The sequence below is a fragment of the Spizellomyces punctatus genome, assembly GCF_000182565.1.
Source record: "Spizellomyces punctatus DAOM BR117 chromosome Unknown supercont1.18, whole genome shotgun sequence".
Lineage (NCBI taxonomy): Eukaryota > Fungi > Chytridiomycota > Chytridiomycetes > Spizellomycetales > Spizellomycetaceae > Spizellomyces > Spizellomyces punctatus.
In genome coordinates, this window is record NW_015971554.1 from 49897 (window position 1) to 69251 (window position 19355).

Sequence of the window (19355 nt, forward strand, 5' to 3'; positions counted from 1 at the left end):
GACAGCAAAGGCGCAGGCAAAATGCAGCAATGCAGCAGGACTTGGACTCTTTTTAACAATTAGGACTGGGAAAATAGTCAAGGCTTTCAAGACATTCAAGAATGATCGACGAGTCGTCGATGGAAAATGACAGCTGCCTTTGCTCCAAATGATCAATAATCGGTCATACCGCAAACTTCTCTTGACATTACAGTAGACCATCTTGGCGGCAGTTGGTAAAAGTACTGCAAATTGTACTGCCCACAACGATAGCACAGCGTTTATCCCCTCTGCATACTTGTTCATATCGACTAAGCCACGACATAATGATGCGCGCGATGACAAACCAGAGTAAGCCACGGCGACTATCGGCGGAAAATCGTGTAGAGCGTTCGCTTTGTTGAAACAATCTCCGCAATATTGGAACTCCAGTGTCATAGGAAGGCTCTGAAGCAGATATGGATTTGCAAATCCCTGTGGTAGAAGAAGAGCTTGTCGATTTTCGTCAGAAATGGCGAGAGGAAGTGAGTGCAAAGGTCGCGGCAGCTCCGTACAGCACGACGTCCCCGGCGTCCTTGTCGGACAAAGCTTTGGAACGAACTCCAAATGCCACACTTCAGAAATCCGCAGCCTCTGTCGCACCACCTTTGGCGTCTTCGTCCTTCGCCGCAATGCCTTCTGTCGCCGTTGGGAAGCTCACGCAAAGCAGCCTGGTTGAGTCGATCTCGGAACAGGGCAAAGAGCTGCCTAGTGAAGCAGAGGATCCAAGTTTGGAGGCCTATCTGTTGGGAACTAAATATGAAAGGTTTGTTTTACGGTGTATTGCTTCTCCGAATGTGCTTCCATAACATGCAAATGTCACAGGATGGGGAATTTATCAGCAGCGTTGACCTCATATCGAGATGCCGTCCGTCTGGACCCGCATGTAGAGCAGCGCTTCCGCAAGATGCTTTTACAACCTTCTCACCCAATACACACCCATCAAGAGAAAGAATCAGACCCGAATTCTGAATTCTATACGTACTATGATTTTCACGAACACACCCACACAACCCACAATGATCATGCGAACGAGATAACCGATCTGGTTGAACGCTTTCAAGCTTTGGATGTGGCGTTCATGCCACACATCCTGGACCGTAAAATAACACTCGCCAAACTGCCTTCCGAAATCGTAACTCAGATCATACACTGGGCGCTCCTTTTGCATGGTCATGACACATTTTGCTCGCTGTCCTTGGTGTCCAGGAAAATGCTTCTCTTATGCCGCGAACAGTCTGTATGGCGATTTGTATGCGAAAAAGTCCATTATCCTGGGATGGGATTCCGTTCTGTGGCTGAGGAATTGCCACTGTACAAGGGCAACTGGTTCAATATGTGGTTAGACAGACCGAGGCTTAGAAGAGATGGGCTGTACATATCCCGAGTAAACTATGTACGAACGGGTGAAGCGCAATCGTTTTACGCACCGGTTCATCTGGTGACATATTATCGGTACCTCCGATTCTTCCCGCATAAAGTTGTCTGTTGGACAACGACAGTAGAACCGGCGAAAGCCGTACAAGTGCTACTATCGGACGAAGTGTTGCAAAAGGGTTCAATGTCGGGCGAATATCTCCTTTCCTCCAATCATCTGTACCTACATATGCGGGCGCACGATCGACCGGGAGTGTCTTTCAAGTGCAATCTGACACTCGCCAGCAGCCGCCGAGGCAAACATAATAAGCTCAAATGGGGTAAGCAAGCATTCTGCTAGACAAGAATCGGTTCGCTGTCCTCATCAATATTTTCACAGTGGAGTATTGGCAAGAGCGGGATAGTGACTCGTCGTATCGGTCAGATGTACCCACTAGAACACTTCGGACCTTTTATTTCTCTAAAGTACGGTCATACCCAAGATCCCTTTTGTAGGGGAAATTTACAGCGATATCTACAGTAGATCTGTGCAATTGCAATTGTATATATTCATGTACCATGTTTATTGCTCCTCCATCATGATACCTAATTTCTCCATACCATTAAGTATCTTTGCGTTCAGTTTGACCCCATGTTTAGCCTTCACACGAGCATAGTACACTGGACAATCCAATGATATGCACGCCGAATCCAAATCTAGGGCGGTACTGTGTCCAGAGCAAGAACGACAGACACGCTGCAATTGGATATATCGTTTTTCCGATTCGCTTATGCGACGCGCGAGCTTGGATGCAGACGTCTGAGGATCCCTTGCGCATGAGCCACAGATCTCTAGCAATCCTCATTAGAAAAAGATATATTCTCGCCCCTTGTAGAAAGAAATGTACAAACCGTTATGTGTCAACTCATGACACACGAGACAATGCTTAGCCACATAATATTGATCAATGGTTTGCCCAGGACCATTTCTCAACTGTTGTTGCAATTCGGGCCGCATTTGCGATGCGGTAAACTGAATTGCTCGTTGTACCTTAGGCATCTCGTTGAACCAGCTTTCGACGTCTAGTAGAAATTTCTTTGGTTCAGGAGCGCACCGGCACTTTATGAACAATGGGAGTCTCCATACCTGCCCCTACAAGAGCGAAGACTCTCGACAAAGCCGGGATTATCTGTCTTGTAATATAATACGTCCCATGTAATTGCAGTGTCCTTCCCCGCGAAATTAATGAGCGCATAGTGTCGACAAATCAACTTGCGTCACGTACCTGCTATTTAGGAGCTCTTCTGGAGGTACAACAGAATCTATCAAACGATAACCCGGTCCGCCATGAACGACCACATACGGCACTCTCTCCCCATATTGAGGTTCAGATCGTCCATCCACGGCCATCTTTTTGGTACTGATCAGTGCGCCAGGTGGTGGGGGACCCCGGGCACTGTTGAACGGTACAACTATATGAACTCTCAATCCTGGCATATAAACCAACGGCCAACTTTACCTGTACGTTCCGAGCTTTACTTCTTTCGCGATGATGAAATCCTGTATAGACACGCGACCCGACAAGATTTTTGTCCATTGTCGATAGAGGTGCTCCTTCACTCTTGACAGGTCTTGAGTGCGGAACAGGATCCTGCGGCAGTGGACCGTCCGTCAGGACTAAATAAACATTGATACGAAAAGGTCACTGCTCACTTCAGACATTGTTCCATAGTCTTCGCTACCGCGGGGCAGCCGTCCCTTCGCACAGTTTCGATTCCCTTAGCATCGAAACCGGGCTCCTTTTCATCTGGACTTTCGTATTTGAATCCCACATACCGCTTCTTCGCTAGGAGAACACATGGATGGTATACCTGCCGATCCTTGTAAATGAACCAAAGCAACCAAAGCAACTGCTTAAGAACCTGGCGCGCTACCTTCTCGAATTTGAGTTTCACAGGCTCGGGGTTCATTTTTGTGATGGTATCGACGATGTCTTTACCGATGCGGAAAGCATCGTCCTTGCTCACGTTTGGAAGATAGACAAAAAGAGAGTCAGTGTCTCCATAAACCACTTTTGCGCCCCATTTCGCGGTGCTGTGGATCCGTTCAATAGCCTGGGATTGCAATTGCGTCAATCACCTTCAATCCAAATTCATGGTTAACAATTGAGGCCTTTGCAGACCTTTTCCAAAGTAGCTCGGCCAGTTTGCACTATAGCATCAGCAATGTCAACGCATGGCATGCGACCTGAAAAGCTGGCACCCGTGTAACCATAAGTGACGTTTGCGATGAACTTCAAGCCCAATTGTCGCGCTTCTAGAGTCCGCAGCACGGCCTTTAAGGTATGAGGTTTAACATCAGAAATTACAATTTCTCTTCTGGGAGTCATACTTTATCATCCTTATGAATCTTCATTGACTGCTTGACCATAACTCGAGTATCCAAGATTTCTGATAGCATTCGCCTTAGTGTACCTTCGCGAATGTGAGGCTGGACAAATACGAGACCATTCGGAGATACTAATGTAGGGTTAATAAAGAGGGAGACGGCTGATGACAAACAAAGCTTTTGACGGCCTACCGTTCAAGTGATCCTTGAACATTTCCACGAATTCTACCGGTACTTCAAAGTCGTCTAAAACGCCAAACTTGTGCGGCTTCCCAACGGACTGAATCCGCCCCAAGCAAGTCGAATAACTGACAAAGTAAATTCTGTAAGCTATCGCTCACTTTGAACAGCGCATACATGCACCATTGCCGTACCAATAATTGTATGCAATCATTACGGAGGGATATAATGATTGGAAATCGAGTACCAGCAACGGACTGTTGTAGAACCGAGACTGTGGCTCCATGACGAGCGGGATGCATTCACACGCGCGTTGCGCTGCCACCTGCAAAGAAAGCTCTTAGGTGCGTGGGGTAATACCTAGAACCGCCCTCCTGAACAAACCTGCTTTCTGCTGGGAGACACCATAATGAAATTCTCTGGCTTTACGATCCGAGCCATGATGGATTCAACTTTGAACTGTGATCCTCGCGTAATGACCGAGTAGAAATCAATACCAAAAACACGAGCGAACTCGCTAGTCAAACAGGGTACCACACTCCACTATTAGCGGCGCTTTATCTCCCACAAGAGCAGGCAGTACATACCTTGTACGACTTATCATTTGTGTATCTTCCAGCAGTTCAACATTGTACTGCGTACGGCTGATGTAGTATTTGATAGTTCGCCATTTATACAGCATTCCTTTGTCGTACCATTCCGTCAGAGTCCGATGGGCATATTTTGGAACTCTAGTCAGCATGAGTAAATCGGTGCTCCTTGCCCAAAACTAGCATAGGGAACTCCAAACCTCTTGTGCAAAACATGATACGCCGTACTCTCCAGGCTGTACGACGTCAGGTTGAGCTCTGATCGCATTAATCGCCACACATTGAGAAAGATACGCCCAGTGCAGTGCAAGTGTGACTGCTTGCGGAAGCCCCACGAATCCTCGTCTCGTCCAAACTTGGTGTTTGCGTTATCCGGCAAAACTCGAGAGAGCTCAGTGCATAAATCAATATCTGATTTCAAAATGATTGTCAGATGAGCGGCATTTGCCTTAGTCCAATTGATAGACGTTACCAAGTGCGACTCGAGCGCGCTCAACGAGATAACCCCAGGACGAATTGTGTATCTCGTACCCTATAAGCAAATCGGGATCGAATGATCGCACTCGGTCCACAAGTTTTTCAAACAAGTCTTTCTCGCTTGAAACTGAATCTACCACGTAACCTTTTCAAAAGTGAATGTCAGGCCGTACTGTATTCTAAAGATACTTTGCTTCTCATACCACTGATTCCAGTTTTGTTGAGGTGAAAGTCGTCTTGTATCATTATTACACCAACATGGGATCTGACGAAAGCGGAATCACATCATAGAGAGAGATTTAAAATGTCATAAACTTCCCCCTACAACCGATTTAAAGGCGTACCCAGGTCTATGTCCATTGCTCTTATATCGACGTTCGTCCTCATTCTGCAAGCAGTAGAAAACCGCACAAACTGGATCATGCCTCGGATCAGGCATAAAGTCCTCTCGGGATCGTGCTAAACATTGAGGTGATGTCAACATACGCTAAATGAGGAACTCCCGCATGTTCTTACCGTGCAGCTCCAAACTCATTGTGCAAATATACTCTTTTTCCTGATGAACTTTGTTGACGTTGATCTGACTATATTTGAACCCATAAGGGTTCTTAGGCGTTGGGGCTTCAATCTAGACCAAGATAGTGAGTAAGCTTCGAAATTGTTGTCTAGAGGCAGGCATTATCTGGTTTCCTCTATCGTACTTGTGATACATCTTCTGGCTTTCGCCGTACAGAGAGACTCTTCTGTGCCGCAATAGCTACAACGGACAACGTTGAATACAATGAAACCTTTTGCTAGTGGGCAACAATTACGCACGTTCACTTTCAACAACGACATCTCCCTTGACGTTAGTTTCCTTTCTTGACGGATTGTTCTTTAGCCACTCCATCACATGGGTGCGGGAAGGTGGACATGACGCTAATGTCCACACGAACAAAGAACTTGGAATGAAGCTCCTATCCACAAATTTAGTTCATATGCTCGGCGTCTGAGGATAATGAACAATCAGTTCATAATTACCTATCACCCTCAAATACGTTGATCTCCTCCTTCCAGAATGCCAATCCTTTGATTAGCTCACCCGGAACTCCAGTAGAGCTCTGTAATGTCGAGGAATGACAGCCGGAAGTATCGAATTCTGATAAATGCTCAGTATCTTCCGGTTTGAATTTAAACTCCCTTCCAGCAAATACTTTCGGCCGTGGAGGAACATCAAGAGGATTGCTGAAATGTGGTTCCCGGTAGAGAACTTTGGGAATATCATAAGTGGCAAGAGAGAGAACGAGCTCATCCGCGGAGGGAGGAGGTGCAAACCGGTAACAGGCCGTTGAATGTCTTTCTTCCGCAGATAGGGAGAATCTTTCCGACGGAGTACTACTTGGAGCAAGTTCCAACTGCGAGACAAACGATTGTAAATGAGTTCGCGAAGGTGGTGCCTCCATGAGAAGTGTTGAAGGAAGTCTGTTGCCGCCAGCGAACGATGTTGTCTCACAAGTGTCCCGGTTGACTTCATCATCACAAGGAGGAGGATCCTGCCGATCCTTATCTACGATGCTGCCAGATGACGAAGGAGATGTTTGCATGCCATCCAATATCGGTGTGGCCTTGGTCTCAGAAACTAATGATTGCATCTCGGAATTGAGTCTTTTGGTCGCGACCTCTTGCTCCTCAGTTTCCATCTGCTCCGCGGTGGTAGAGCTTATTCCATCGTCGATAGAACCCTCACTATCGCTGTCAGTCTCCATCGGGGACCCAGAGTGTCCCCCAGGATCGTACTGGTCTGATCCATGTATCGTCTGGTCATACTCCGCAAAGTGAACTGTTTTGGAGACACTTTGAGGGGCATCAGCATGTGAAGATGGTTGTTCGGGGTCACCACGTGCTGCCTCATGCACTGTCTCCTCCAAAAATGTTTTCTGATTTGGGAGTTCAGAAGGGGAGCCGACAGAGGGTGGGTCGCAGATGAAGGAGGATAACTCAAAAGGGATCTCCTCAACTGCTGGAGGAGACCACATACCCAATATTGACGAAGTAAAGTACGTAGAAGAAGGGACCGACTCATCTCGGTCAGACTGGGAACGGAAGTGATCCATCTGGTCGCCGCTGTCCGAGCTGCTGTCGGACCAGTTCACTGAGTCAGTCAAGCGTACGGGCGATCTTTCCAGAGCATCACAGTATGCTTCATTCTGAAGTATGCTAGTGGCACCCGCCGGGTTCTCGTGGACGAATTCGGCAAAAAAATCATCTGGTCCAGACAGCTCAGTAGTAACTGACCGGGGACTGGATGGAGGAAAACATAGCTCGTCATCGACGCGTTTCCGTGAACTATTCTGGACAGAATGTATGGGAGACCGCTCGTGAGAAGATGACAACGGCTTGGGGCTCCCAGCCACAATGCGGCGACGTTTGACCGGTATTTCGATGCATACGAAAGAGCCAGATCGAGGAACTGGGCGGGATGGATGGCATCGATAGGAGGGGGGTCTAGCGGTATTAGCCACATCATTTGGTTCATGCAGGTCGTCTGAGGAATCATCCACGTAACGAATCGGACGTTTGCGGCGTGCGGCTGAGAATGGAAGTGGAGAGCTTGAAAGTGGAACGTCGTGCGGGCAAGAGTCAACATCTGCGATATTGGTCTGAGAATCTTGAGTCCCCGAGTATCGAGTGTTCTTCTGCAGTAGAGACGTCGGTGGAGTATCACCCGCTCCATCCACTTGCGGGATACGCCTGTTGAACGAGGTATGAGGAGAAGCTCGCGGTGAAGTTGGAGAATCTGTCAACCTCTCCTCACGATCATGCCCACTAACAATTTGCTGTCCAATCACTGGAGAATCATCCACATGCGAACTCTCCCCAACAGCATGGCCCCTGTCATCAATTTCATTCTCAACAGGACTCCGGACTAATGCATCAAATGACGTCTGCACGCGCATATAATCGCGCGGTGTTGAGAGCAGCTTCTCAGACCACGGGGTACCGGCAGCCAAGTGAAACAATGTTTTTGGTGTACTGTCTCGGCTCAGTGGGTGGGTGCCAATCCGTTGCTCCGAACAGAGGGGTAATGAAGAACTGGTGTGGCTGGAGCCAGGGTCACTATTTTAAGTTCCAGATGACTCAAAATGGGTAGACAGACGTTTTTTCAAGGGCAATGTGGATCCTCTTACCAATGCTTTGGTGCGCTCCCACGGCTCTTCGGTGTAGGCGATGTGGGAGACGTAGCCAGAAATACATTTCGCTTGGTGGTCGGGGTTGTCCTCTGAGTCACTGACGAAGCTTCCTGGACTGATTTTGCCGGTGTCGACGTGGGCGTGCGCGGATCATCGTAGATCAATGATAAATCCTCCAGTTCTTCTTCTTCCTCGCGTTGCAAATCCTGCGGTTCGGAATCTCGATCCTCTCCACCATCCTCAAAGTTTTCCCGCTGGAACTGATCCGGCCAAGCCTGGTCAATCATCTCATCTTCATCCTGACCATTCGCCATCCAATCAAGGATCTCAGCAGCCTCTTTTTCTCCTTGAGACTAGAAGGGATTACTTTATATTCCGTCCTACGTACTCTAATCCAATATTAGAGACATCTACATACCTGTTGGGAGGGAAACGCTTGTGTTATCCTGTCGATATCTACTTCGATCTCCACGTCATCAAATAACTGCGAGTAGTCTTGCGCTGATAAGCTGTTACCCGCATGAACAGGTGACGACTGTAACTGTTGCTCCTTCCTACTAGCATCATCACCGGACTCTATGGGTCGGACTCTATCAGCTCGGACAGCGGGAACTGATTGAAAGGCAGTGAGCACGTCGTCCATTAGCGCAGAGACAGACTGCTGAACAGATCGTGCTTGTCCATTCGCTTTTCTATGTTCATCCAGCTCCCCACATGCGCGACGAATCTGGTCACGCAGTCGCTCTTCATTGCTCCAAGGGGAGTATGGGAGTCGTTCACCAAATGGAGTTGCATTCATTGACAAGTTCGCCTCTAAACCCTTGGCCAGCCGCCGGTCGCGCTCATCCTAAATACACGGTGAGCAGAGAGCGGTAGCCTTTTGCTTTAAAGTAGGGGAGGACCTCCCGTTACCTGCCAAATCGCAGCTAATGATGGAACAAGTTTGGTGTCTTCCAGGTTTAACTGGCCCTTTGCAATATCTACAAGTGCAGTTGCTGGTCGCTCTTCTATTGTATGGCGATTCAAGATATCCGTCACCCATGTATCTAGTTCCAATTCGCAATAGCTCTGCCGCCTTATCCCGTAACGTGAGGGCCACTTGTATCGACCGTCGAGGTGCTCGTCCTTAAAAATTTGGGTTCCGCTCAGTGGAATAAGGGGATGCTCTCCACGGGAAATATCTATACTTCTTCCCAATTAGTTTACTACGCTCAAGCCGAATGTGCGATGGTTCTCCCCACTTACCCAGTATAGGCATCCGAAATCTTGCATCAGCCAATCGCATAAAATCCATGCCGTAGAGATTGTAATCAATGAAGAATTGGTGAAGGTAGGGTATATGGGCTTCAAAAGGTTGAAAGGCCTTTCCTAGAACACTTCCACTTTCCAATATCGCGACTATCCTATTGACCAAATTAGGATTGAGGGTTTTATAGGAGTTAAAGAGATGATAAAGCAAAGAAGCCAAAGGGAAAGACAAAACAAACGAAAAGACCACTAATTTTGTGAAGAAGGATATAGATTGATTTTGAGAAAGAATTGGTATTCGGCATGGAATCCGTAAAAAGGAATGCCTTTAACAAGTATAATGGATGCAATGTACAGGCTCTTTCCGGTGTTTCGCTGATTTTGGCCAAGAGCGAGGGCAGTGGCATGATTCAGACTCGTGCCAAGCTTATGAATATAGAGCCGTACTATGTAACCAAGGATGTGAGAAAGGGGGGGATTTGTCTACCCGCAGTTTGTCTGGCTGTATCTGCATATTTACCTCCTTGCGGGTCAAGTGGCCCGTCATAGGGAATATAGATATATGGATAGGCCTAGCAAGGAGCGCAATTCAGAAGTATTAGACATCTCTTTTTACTCTTGCACAAGTATATAACGAGCGGAAACGAGCTCTGCTCATTCTGGCGCCTCCTCAAGGTTTTTTTGTAGTTTTTCATTTGTAGTTACCTGATGTACATGGACACAGGCCTTCTGACCATTTTCAGTAACACCAAATATGCGAATAATGGGAACTTTAAACCCCTTGGCTCCCGGGGCGGAAAACTGCGTTGCGCAATGATCTGTGAGTGGATTCGGGTACGCCAGATAGTGATCTAGAGTGATGATCCGAATCGATATCAGTGGTTCCAGAGGTCGTGCATTATCCTCAGCTCTATGCAGCGGTTCCATTCTTGAAAATGGTGCACGACAACTGTGGGATGGAGAAAGATGCGCCGGTCATTTTCCCATGACCGCGATCTGGGGACATGCTTTGGTCGGCATGTCTGTCAATCGGATGATCACGTGGCTTTCCAGATATCAAGGCTGCTATTTATTCGATGCAAATCATCGTTTAATTGGAGGATGGTCAAAAAGCAAGTATCGTATCTTGCTGTTGTCCATTAGTTTATAATATAAGAATGTCCTTTAACGTGCCCAATCCTTTTCTGGAGGTTCTCCCATTGCTTTGAGCTTTGCGTTCTGCTCGTCCATAAACTTCCTATACGGACCTCTCATGACAGGAGGCAAATCTAAAGGTTCATTGAACCACCAATTAGGTTCGGCTCGGATCGCTTGCACTTCACGAGAGAGGCGGTTTACTATCCAGAAAGCAAAACACATAAGACCTTGACGGTAACAAAAGAAATAGCACGAATTGCTACATACTTTTCGTTCCCCATGCAAGATCCACTTGATAGGCCACTAGCGCGGTAAAGGCTGTCACAGGCAGTATTGCCAGAGCTGGCTTACGTCCCATAGCCTTTTGCAGTCCCGCCAAGCCAATTATTGTCACCGCGGTGCCTGACATCCAGTAAACCCTGTCTCGGGTAGCAGCAATATTCATCGCAAGTTGTCTATCGCGTTGCTCTTTGTTCTGCTTTATCGCAGCGACTTGTTGCATCATTAGGGCATCTTTGGCCTTGTCGATGGCAGGACTGGTGATGCTTGATACGAGGGAGCCCATCGTGGAGGTGAAGAGTTTTGGGACACGGATTGGTGAAAACACATCCAAAGTCGTTTCAACCCGCGGGCAGATTACGGAGCGTGGCTAAGTCAGCCGCATTGCTGGAACACTTGGAACTCTTGGATCATACCATGACTGTGCCACCATTGGCAAACTCCGCTTCGTCTGGAAACCTTTGAAGGTCGATGGTTTGCCATTTCGAAATGGACCAGCTTTCGGCACCATCCAATTTAAAAAAGAGTCCTTCAAGCATTATACAGAATGCTTCAAAATATAAAAACATATTCTCATCGACGCCAACAAAAACGCTATACACGCATCTCAAGATAGACGGAACTGCAACAACGAAACTCAAGGTTTAGAGTTGCTGCTCTCTCCGGACTGATACTCGGATAGAAAACTGATCTCCACTCCTCCAGTGCAATGAATTGTTCTTTTCAGTGCCTTTTGGCACTGGGAGTATCGGAGTATTTCCAATTCCACGTACTTCCGTTGTGGAAACCATCAAAATCGAAAGCTCTGCACCGCTGTTACTGCGTAAATACCTCCTTGCTAGAGCAATTCTTGTCCAGTTCCTAACCAATCTATACTCGAAAAAGTCCATGGAAGACAATTACAGGACTATGAATTTTCTCCGCTTGAGCCGACCATTATTGCCTCTTCAACTCGGTCAGATGGTGTCGTGCGGCTGTGGAAAATACCAACAGATATTAGTACGCATCCAGTTGGCAGAGAAATAGATGCTGCAACCATATATTTGGCTGCACATGAAAGGAAAGTGGAGTTGATAAAGTTTCATCCAACTGTCGGCAACATCTTGGCCACAAGTTCAGCGTAAGTGTGAGCCAAGCGGTCATGCCGATGTTTGCAGTTTGGCATACAATAGTTGCTTGGAGTGCGAGGCAGTGTCTCAGAATTACTTTGCTTTCTTCAAGTGACTCTACGATCCGTCTGTGGGACATTGAACACATGCAAGATCGACTAGCGCTGACTTGTCCCAACGACACCGTAGCGCAAAGTATCAGCTTCGACTACTGTGGGGACATGGTAACCGCGATCACTTCTGCGGGAGTTCTTGTGGTGTACGATCCCCGCGCAAGCACCGATCCCGTCTACACCACGCAAGCAGATCATGTAGCCTCCAAACCCTGTCGAACTTGTTGGCTTGCGCCCGATCCCACTGTTGTGACAACGGGCTTCAACAAGCAGAGTGCCCGTGAGATTGCGGTCTGGGACACAAGAAGCTTGCAAAAACCCATTCAGGTGCTCGAGACTACGGGAACCGGTGTCGGGGTACTGCAGCCGTTTTGGGATCCTGCTCTCCCGTTAGTGTACTTTGGGTCGAAAGGCGAGGGCATAAGGGTGTACGAGTTAATGGAAGGGACGTTGAAATATGTAAATGCTGTAAAGGTCGAAAAACAAGCGGTGAGCAATGCAATGAGAAGTTCCGAATGTTTAATCCATCCGACCCTGATCCATTCCGTAGACAGCGGTAGAACTTCTGCCTAAACCCCTTTGTGATAGTCGGAAATGCGAAATCGCCAGATTCTTGAGACTAGGGTATGTGATTTGGGATGGACTCTGGGTTAGACAAGTTCTTGCCTACTTATTCGTCCCGACAGTACGGACAACGCGGTAGAAACAACCTCCATTCATGTGCCACGAGTTGACGGCGAAAAGACCTTTCAAGCCGATTTATACCCGCCAATACCTATAGTCAACCCGGCAGCGAGCTCCCATCAATGGTTTGATGCCGGTGATTCCATCGAACCGATGATGGTTGATGTGGTCGCCCCTGAGCCTGTTCAGGTGACGGTAATTTCAGCGCCGGACGACGAGGACGTGTTGAAATTTCAAACAAAGGGAAGTGGCCCAACAGTTGAAGAATTGCTATTGCAAAGGAAAGACACTCTTCGACGGCAGAGTACGCAAATACGTCGCGCTCCAACTGCAAAATCTCATCCCATCAGCCGATCAAGTTCAGGTGCTTCGCTGTCGGCCCTGGGATCCACGCAATCTGAACCTTCTCAAGCTACTACTACCGTTTATCTAGACGGAACAATCGATATTGAGCGCAGAGGGTGGTTTGGAACCGTATGGGAGCGGCACTATCTTTCGCTGAAAAAATCACGTCTGTACGTGGGTTTGGATCAGGACGCAGAAATGCCCCTGTATTTTATTCCCTTGGCCAGCATTCGAAAGCTTGATGTGTTCAGTCTTGGGCCAGATAGGGGGGATGGATCACATCATCTGGGACTCGTTATTGAGACTTCAGAAAGGGTCTGGAGGTTCAAGGCCGGGTCAAAACCAGAACGGGATATGTGGTTCAATACGTTGACATCCCTGCTAACGGTTCAGGGATCGCTTGGCGTGAGTAGTGCTCCACTCCCTTCATTACCGAAGAAAGAGTCGCAGACTCGGTTGGCGAATCGGTCGTCGACTCTGGTCGTCGGAAATAGGGAAGGGGCATCTTTGATTGGAAATATACAGTGTCTCATCTCCAGCGGTCCAAGTTCGAGGCCTAGTAAACCCACTTGGACTGCACGCTTTGCCGTGCTGGATGAAGAAGGTCTCCTTCACTTGTACCCACCAGACATAAAAGCATATACCGAAAATAAGCCGCCCCTCGAAAGCTTCAACCTTAGTGCAGCAATCTCTGTGAGGCTGGCTGACTTGTCATCAGACACAACCCCACTTGACCTACTTGCTGACAGTCAGATACACACCAGCAACCTCACATGCTTCCAAATAAACACCACAAAGCGTAAATTATTGTTTCGGTCGCGAAATGCACATGAAGCAGCGAATTGGGTCTTGCAAATTCGGAGGGTGGTCGTCAGCAAGGGATTTGTTCCCGCCAAGGAGATTGTGAGCGACGACGTTCTTGAGGGTTGGGTGGAAGTAAAAAGTGGAGGTGAGCGGGTTAAACTCGCTCCTCGGAGATATTGGTTGGAAGTGATTGATGGGACCTTCTATTATTTTGATGAAAGGACCAGTACGTCGGCTAGTAGCGTTATCCCTGCGAGCGCATTTGATGACATTAGTAACGATGAAGCAATCGCAAGTACATCCGGTGCTCATCAGATTCTCGATACCGCATCGTTTGTCCTGCACTTTATTCCGGATGTCACCTGCATTCACGTAACATCATCCATCGACAAGCGCAATGCATGGGTCGACGGCCTTTCCCGCATTCGAATGGCATCATACGATCTCCTCGGACGGATAGGCTTAAATACGGACAATATCCTTCGAGACGACATGGCGAAAGCGAAAGCTGATGAACAACGCGGGGTGGATTTGAAAGATGAAGCGGATCGCGTGGAATTCGTTGACGAAAAGAGGATTGAAAGGGGGGAACAAAAGGTCCTTATTGGAGTCTATGGGAAGGTGAAATTGGTAATATCCGGCATACATTGTAACGTGAGGAGCCTAAAAGCAGATGGGGCTTTTGTACTAGATACGGGTATGTATGCCACGAACCTTGTGCTTGCCAAACGGCTTGCCTAACGAGGTCAATAATGTTCTTTCCCATAGGAATGACCATCTACCACTGGAATGGTCCAGCGTCATCTCGCGTCTGTCGTGCACGCGCGATGGACGTTGCAACAAGGATTCGAAAGCTTCGGGCAAACCGTCCTCGTGTACTTCTTGTTGAGCCTGACGATAAGGAGCTCATGACAGTTTTTTTCAATCATCTTGGCGCTTCATTGCCTATACAATCACCCTTTCCTCCTAGTGATGGAAATATTTCAGCTCTTATTCGGGTTTTCAAGATTGTCGATTCAGATTTGCGTCGGAGAAAAGTGAAATTTATATACCAAGGAGGAAGTCCAAGTCGGAAAATGTTAGAAAGTGAAAAGGTGTTTATAGTTTTGGCTGCAAGCGAAGTCTTCCTCTGGATTGGATGTAAGGCCGGTAGTGAGGAGAGGGCGCTGGGATCGGTAGTGGCAAGAAGAGCAGCAAGATGGATAAGAGACTCATTGAATGAGGGAGCTGTTCTGGTGAGGAAGGAGTACGAGGAAAGAGAATCAGCTATATGGAAGGTGCAATTCGCGACTGCTCTCCATTTCAATCCTTGAATTCACCATACAAATGCTATCATATCCAAACAGGAAAAGTTTATCGACTATGAAGGATCCCTTCCTATCAGTATGCGCATTGATGTGGAAACAAAGGGTAACATTGCGCCAGCTCTCGAGCAACCACCCATCTCTATTCCCTCGCTGCTCGCTCGCTCTCCGCTGCCCGCGCACCTGATCGCACTGCCGGAAACCACCCAATGTGGCCGTCTCAGCATTTATCGCGTTGAGAACTTTGTCCGACATCCCATTCCCACCGCACTTCAAGGCCAATTCTTTCGATCGGAAAGCTACGTCTCTCTCTACTCTTATAGGCCTCCCACAAGCGGCGTGGAGAAATGTATCAGTTACTTTTGGCAGGGAGGTCTGAGTTCCGTTACTCAGAAAGGAACGAGTGCATTGATGACGATTGAATTGAGCGACGGGATTGCGGGTGACGTACAGCATATCAGAGTTGTCGAGGGCAAGGGTGAGTCTTCCCAACCTTGTTGTATTGCAAAATCTGGTAATAATTTAGGCAAATCCGATACTGCGTCGGCGGTGCAGAGCCTAAGCACTTGTGCCTTCTTTTTGGAGAGCTCGGTTTTGTGATTCGGTTGGGTTCTCCGCCTGGAAAGCAGGTAGCCGAAACCGATCCTCTCATCTTTGACATACGTGAGTGCTATGAAGGCATATGTAAAGCTATTGAAACAGAATCTGCCGGTATGCTGTGCTTTGAATTCAGCGCATTTGTTCCTCTTGATCTGACTTCCAGTAGACCTTACCCTCAATAGCAACCATTGTTATCTCATCCTTTTTCCTGCAATATCTTATATCTGGACCGGTCAGCACTCGCTTTTGTCTGAACGAACGTTTGCGGAGCAGGTGGCGCAACGTTACTGTGTCAAAGGGACAAAGCATATTCCTGTCAAAGAGAGCGATATACTACCTAAGGCGCTGCAAGATTTGCTAGGTCAGCATCATATTTCAATCCGGCCTACAACAAGCTTGGACAGAAGATATCTTGCCAGGCTGTTCTCATGCTCATCTGGGAGTGGAGTGGTCCAGGTAGGTCCAGTCTCAAACGCATGTCTAGGAAGTACAAAACCTGCCTTTTCTCCGCTTGGATGATCTTTAACAAGGTTTTCCTTGCATCAGATTGAGGAAATCCCACTATTTGTCCAGGAAGACCTCGACCCCAATATTGTCCATATATTGGATACATTCTCAACTATATTTGTACGGTTCGGTACTTCCGCTAAGGTCAATGAAAAGATCATTGGCATGGAAACTGCACTGGTAAGTCCTCCGTTCCCAAAGCACACAAACAGGACAGCTTTATGATTTTTGAAATGGGTCTGAAGCAATACCTCGAGCAATCTACACTCCATGACAAGCAACGGACAGCGCTGCTCGTTACCTTTGCACATCAAGAGCCCGCTGACTTCACCAGACACTTTTATGGATGGACCAGACAAAAGATTCCAAAGGACAAGGTACGACCTGGCCCAAGTTCCTGAGGCACTCTAAATTGAGAGTATAACACTCTCGTTGCGCCCAGAGGGATCTCCCCAAAAAGACACGTCCCCTTCCTGAGGTTCTGGCAGAATACAATCGCGAAACGTACCCGCTTGAGGTGTTGCTCAGTGAGCATCTACCTGAACATTTGGACCCCACTAAACTGGAGGTACTAAATGTTGCCATGTTTTTTTTAATGATTTGCTGGCAGCTCATAGTTTTCTTGTCTAGATGTACCTATCGGAGGAAGACTTTGAGGCGTTATTTAAAATGCAAAAAGGCGAATATGTATCACTACAGCCGTGGAAGCGTGAAAAAGTGAAGAAGCAGGTTGGAGTGTTCTAAAGCGGAATGTAACTCACTGGCAAAGCAAAAAGCCATTGGATAAAATGTACTTAGAATGATTTTCTTATCGCATCTTGACCCTCCCGCCTACATATTCCATAATAGTATTGTTACAATTCTTGGTGACTTTGACCCTCAACATGAATGCCTTGGCCAAGAATGCCTTGGCCAACGCCTTGGCTTTCTGTGCCCGTCGATGGCCCCCAAAACGCGCGCGCGGGGACGACGCACGCCCTGGCTGAAGTTGACACTCGGCATATTGACGTATCCTGCGCTCTGGCACCATGTGAATTGCAAGTGCCCCTAACCAAAGGGAAATTGGACGTCAAGCACGAGCGAACGCTTGTTTATCGACCTGCCATTTTCTGCCAAAAGGTGGCCAAGGACGTCATCAAACCTTTTAAAATGTCCATGACATGTACAGAGCGAGGAATTGCCAAGGCATGTCAAACCTTGTCAAGGTTACCTTGTATTCCATATAAAAGGCAGCTGGTGCTTCAAAAGACTTGAACCCAGACATCCACTCCAACGTTGTTGATTGTTAAGATGCAAGCCTTGTCTATGCTTCACGTTTTCTTTGTATTATTGGCTACATGCCTCCTCCATTCATTTGCAGCACCACATTCTAAGAAGAACTGTCGCTGTCTTCCAGCTGATGAATGTTGGCCCTCGCCTAGCATTTGGTCCGCCTTCAATGCAACAATCAATGGTGCCCTCATCAAACTCCTACCACCTGGCGCTGTCTGCCACGATCCGTATTACGACCAAGAAGCATGTTCCGTTGCAAAAGCCCAATGGTATAATCCCTCTTGGCGTTCGGATCAGCCGGGGGCCATGGTTGATCCCAGCTGGGAAGGCACGAATCGCACAGAAACATGCTCTGTGACCACAGACAGAGCCACCCCTTGCGGACAGGGAAACGTGCCAACATACGCGGTAGTCGCGACGACGAGCCAGCAAATCAGCCTTGCCGTCCGTTTCGCCGATAAATACCGGTTACGGCTGGTGGTTAAGAACACTGGCCATGAATTTAGGGGGAAGAGCAGTGTACCTGACGCTCTGTCTATCTGGGTCCACCACCTGAAAGCCATAACTTTTTCTGACAATTTCGTGCCGGCGGGATGCAGGGGAAACGGCAATACCGCTGTCACCGTTGGAGCAGGCGCTCAATGGGGGGAGGTATATAAAGCTGCAGATCAAAGGGGATTAGCCGTAGTTGGAGGACAAAATCCGACAGTGGGAGCATCCGGTGGTTACATTCAGGGCGGAGGTCACAGTGCACTGAGTCCCTATAAAGGATTAGCGGCTGATCTCGTATTGCAGTACACAGTTGTTACGGCGAAGGGCAAGGAAGTGACGGTTAACGCATGCCAAAACTCGGACCTGTTTTGGGCTCTGCGAGGTGGAGGTGGTGGCACATTTGGAGTAGTGACAAGCACAACCTTCACAACATTTCCTACTCCCCCGCAAATTGTGGCAGGAATTACTGCGACATCGAATTCCTCCACTGATTTTGAGACATTCGTTGGCGACTTGACTGCTGAGTTCCCGCGACTCTCGGATGCGGGATGGGCAGGGTACCTGTACTATGCCGGCAATAACTTTCTCGGAGCGTTTTTAAATCTTGCAAACGGAACGTCAGCGGCATCAGAGTCCCTGGCCTTTTTGACCAACTATAAGAGAACCCGTCCTTCCTCGGAAGTCAACGTCGATGTACAAATTCTGACCCTCCCTTCGTTCTACGCATACTTCAACCTCACCTTCAATATGCAGACTCTCCCAATGCCCGGATCAAACGAAAGCTCCCCTGCTCCGGATCCGAATGACGGTTCCTCCTCCCTTGTGACCAGCCGTCTTATCCCTCGGGACGCGTTTTTACAATCGCCGGAGAAGGTTGCAAAGGCATTCACAAGCATGAAAGCGCCGTCAACTATTCTTATCCTTCACCTGGTTGCAGGAGGAGCGGTAGCACGCTATCCCCCGGACCACATTGCTGCGCATCCGGGATGGCGTAATACACTTTTGCATGTCGTGGCAGTATTCCCCACTAGTGGGACACCGCTTTGGGAGATTGCTGGACCAAAACCTGCTGCATACTTGAATGAAGCCGACGCTACCGAGGATATCTGGAAACAGCTGTTTTGGGGTGATCACTACGATAGGTTAAAGAAAATTAAGGACAAGGTTGATTCAAAAGGTCTATTTTTTTGCACGAGATGCGTGGGAAGCGATGAATGGTCTGAAGATGGTAACTGCCGGATATAGAACATTGGAGCTGCACATAGCAATACATCTATACCT

General features: G+C 48.0%; 5 protein-coding genes across 5 annotated transcripts; 3 read left to right on the top strand and 2 right to left on the bottom strand.

Annotated features, from left to right (window-relative positions):
- Positions 1-352: 352 nt before the first annotated feature.
- SPPG_07854 (uncharacterized protein) lies at positions 353-1992 on the top strand. The gene is made up of 3 exons (XM_016756004.1): positions 353-784; positions 844-1715; positions 1775-1992. Exons 1-3 carry the CDS (start codon positions 438-440, stop codon positions 1888-1890), a joined length of 1335 nt encoding a protein of 444 aa, XP_016604681.1. The 5' UTR covers positions 353-437; the 3' UTR covers positions 1891-1992.
- On the bottom strand, positions 1920-10425 carry SPPG_07855 (DNA polymerase (pol2)). Its single transcript, XM_016756005.1, has 28 exons — positions 10134-10425; positions 9949-10000; positions 9700-9874; positions 9426-9607; positions 9093-9361; positions 8599-9027; positions 8178-8533; positions 6031-8106; positions 5827-5966; positions 5712-5767; positions 5527-5638; positions 5355-5469; positions 5214-5275; positions 5006-5155; positions 4734-4944; positions 4531-4674; positions 4328-4460; positions 4138-4268; positions 3956-4071; positions 3767-3894; positions 3558-3710; positions 3310-3489; positions 3089-3246; positions 2895-3026; positions 2661-2831; positions 2522-2604; positions 2287-2457; positions 1920-2226 (listed from the first exon to the last, which is right to left on the bottom strand). The coding sequence occupies exons 1-28, from the start codon at positions 10353-10355 to the stop codon at positions 1958-1960; spliced, it is 6576 nt and encodes a 2191-aa protein (XP_016604682.1). The 5' UTR covers positions 10356-10425; the 3' UTR covers positions 1920-1957.
- A 70-nt stretch (positions 10426-10495) lies between these two features.
- Positions 10496-11130, bottom strand: SPPG_07856 (uncharacterized protein; the record flags this gene model as incomplete). The annotated part of the gene is made up of 2 exons (XM_016756006.1): positions 10496-10765; positions 10833-11130. The coding sequence occupies 2 exons, from the start codon at positions 11128-11130 to the stop codon at positions 10593-10595; spliced, it is 471 nt and encodes a 156-aa protein (XP_016604683.1). The 3' UTR covers positions 10496-10592.
- A 203-nt stretch (positions 11131-11333) lies between these two features.
- SPPG_07857 (uncharacterized protein) lies at positions 11334-17152 on the top strand (the record flags this gene model as incomplete). The annotated part of the gene is made up of 14 exons (XM_016756007.1): positions 11334-11486; positions 11550-11667; positions 11730-11964; positions 12066-12555; positions 12617-12690; positions 12753-14596; positions 14668-15176; positions 15246-15681; positions 15759-15914; positions 15970-16259; positions 16350-16490; positions 16556-16687; positions 16753-16878; positions 16941-17152. 14 exons carry the CDS (start codon positions 11334-11336, stop codon positions 17052-17054), a joined length of 4818 nt encoding a protein of 1605 aa, XP_016604684.1. The 3' UTR covers positions 17055-17152.
- A 448-nt stretch (positions 17153-17600) lies between these two features.
- Positions 17601-19319, top strand: SPPG_07858 (uncharacterized protein; the record flags this gene model as incomplete). Its single annotated transcript, XM_016756008.1, has 1 exon — positions 17601-19319. The coding sequence occupies one exon, from the start codon at positions 17601-17603 to the stop codon at positions 19317-19319; it is 1719 nt and encodes a 572-aa protein (XP_016604685.1).
- Between the last annotated feature and the right edge of the window lie 36 nt (positions 19320-19355).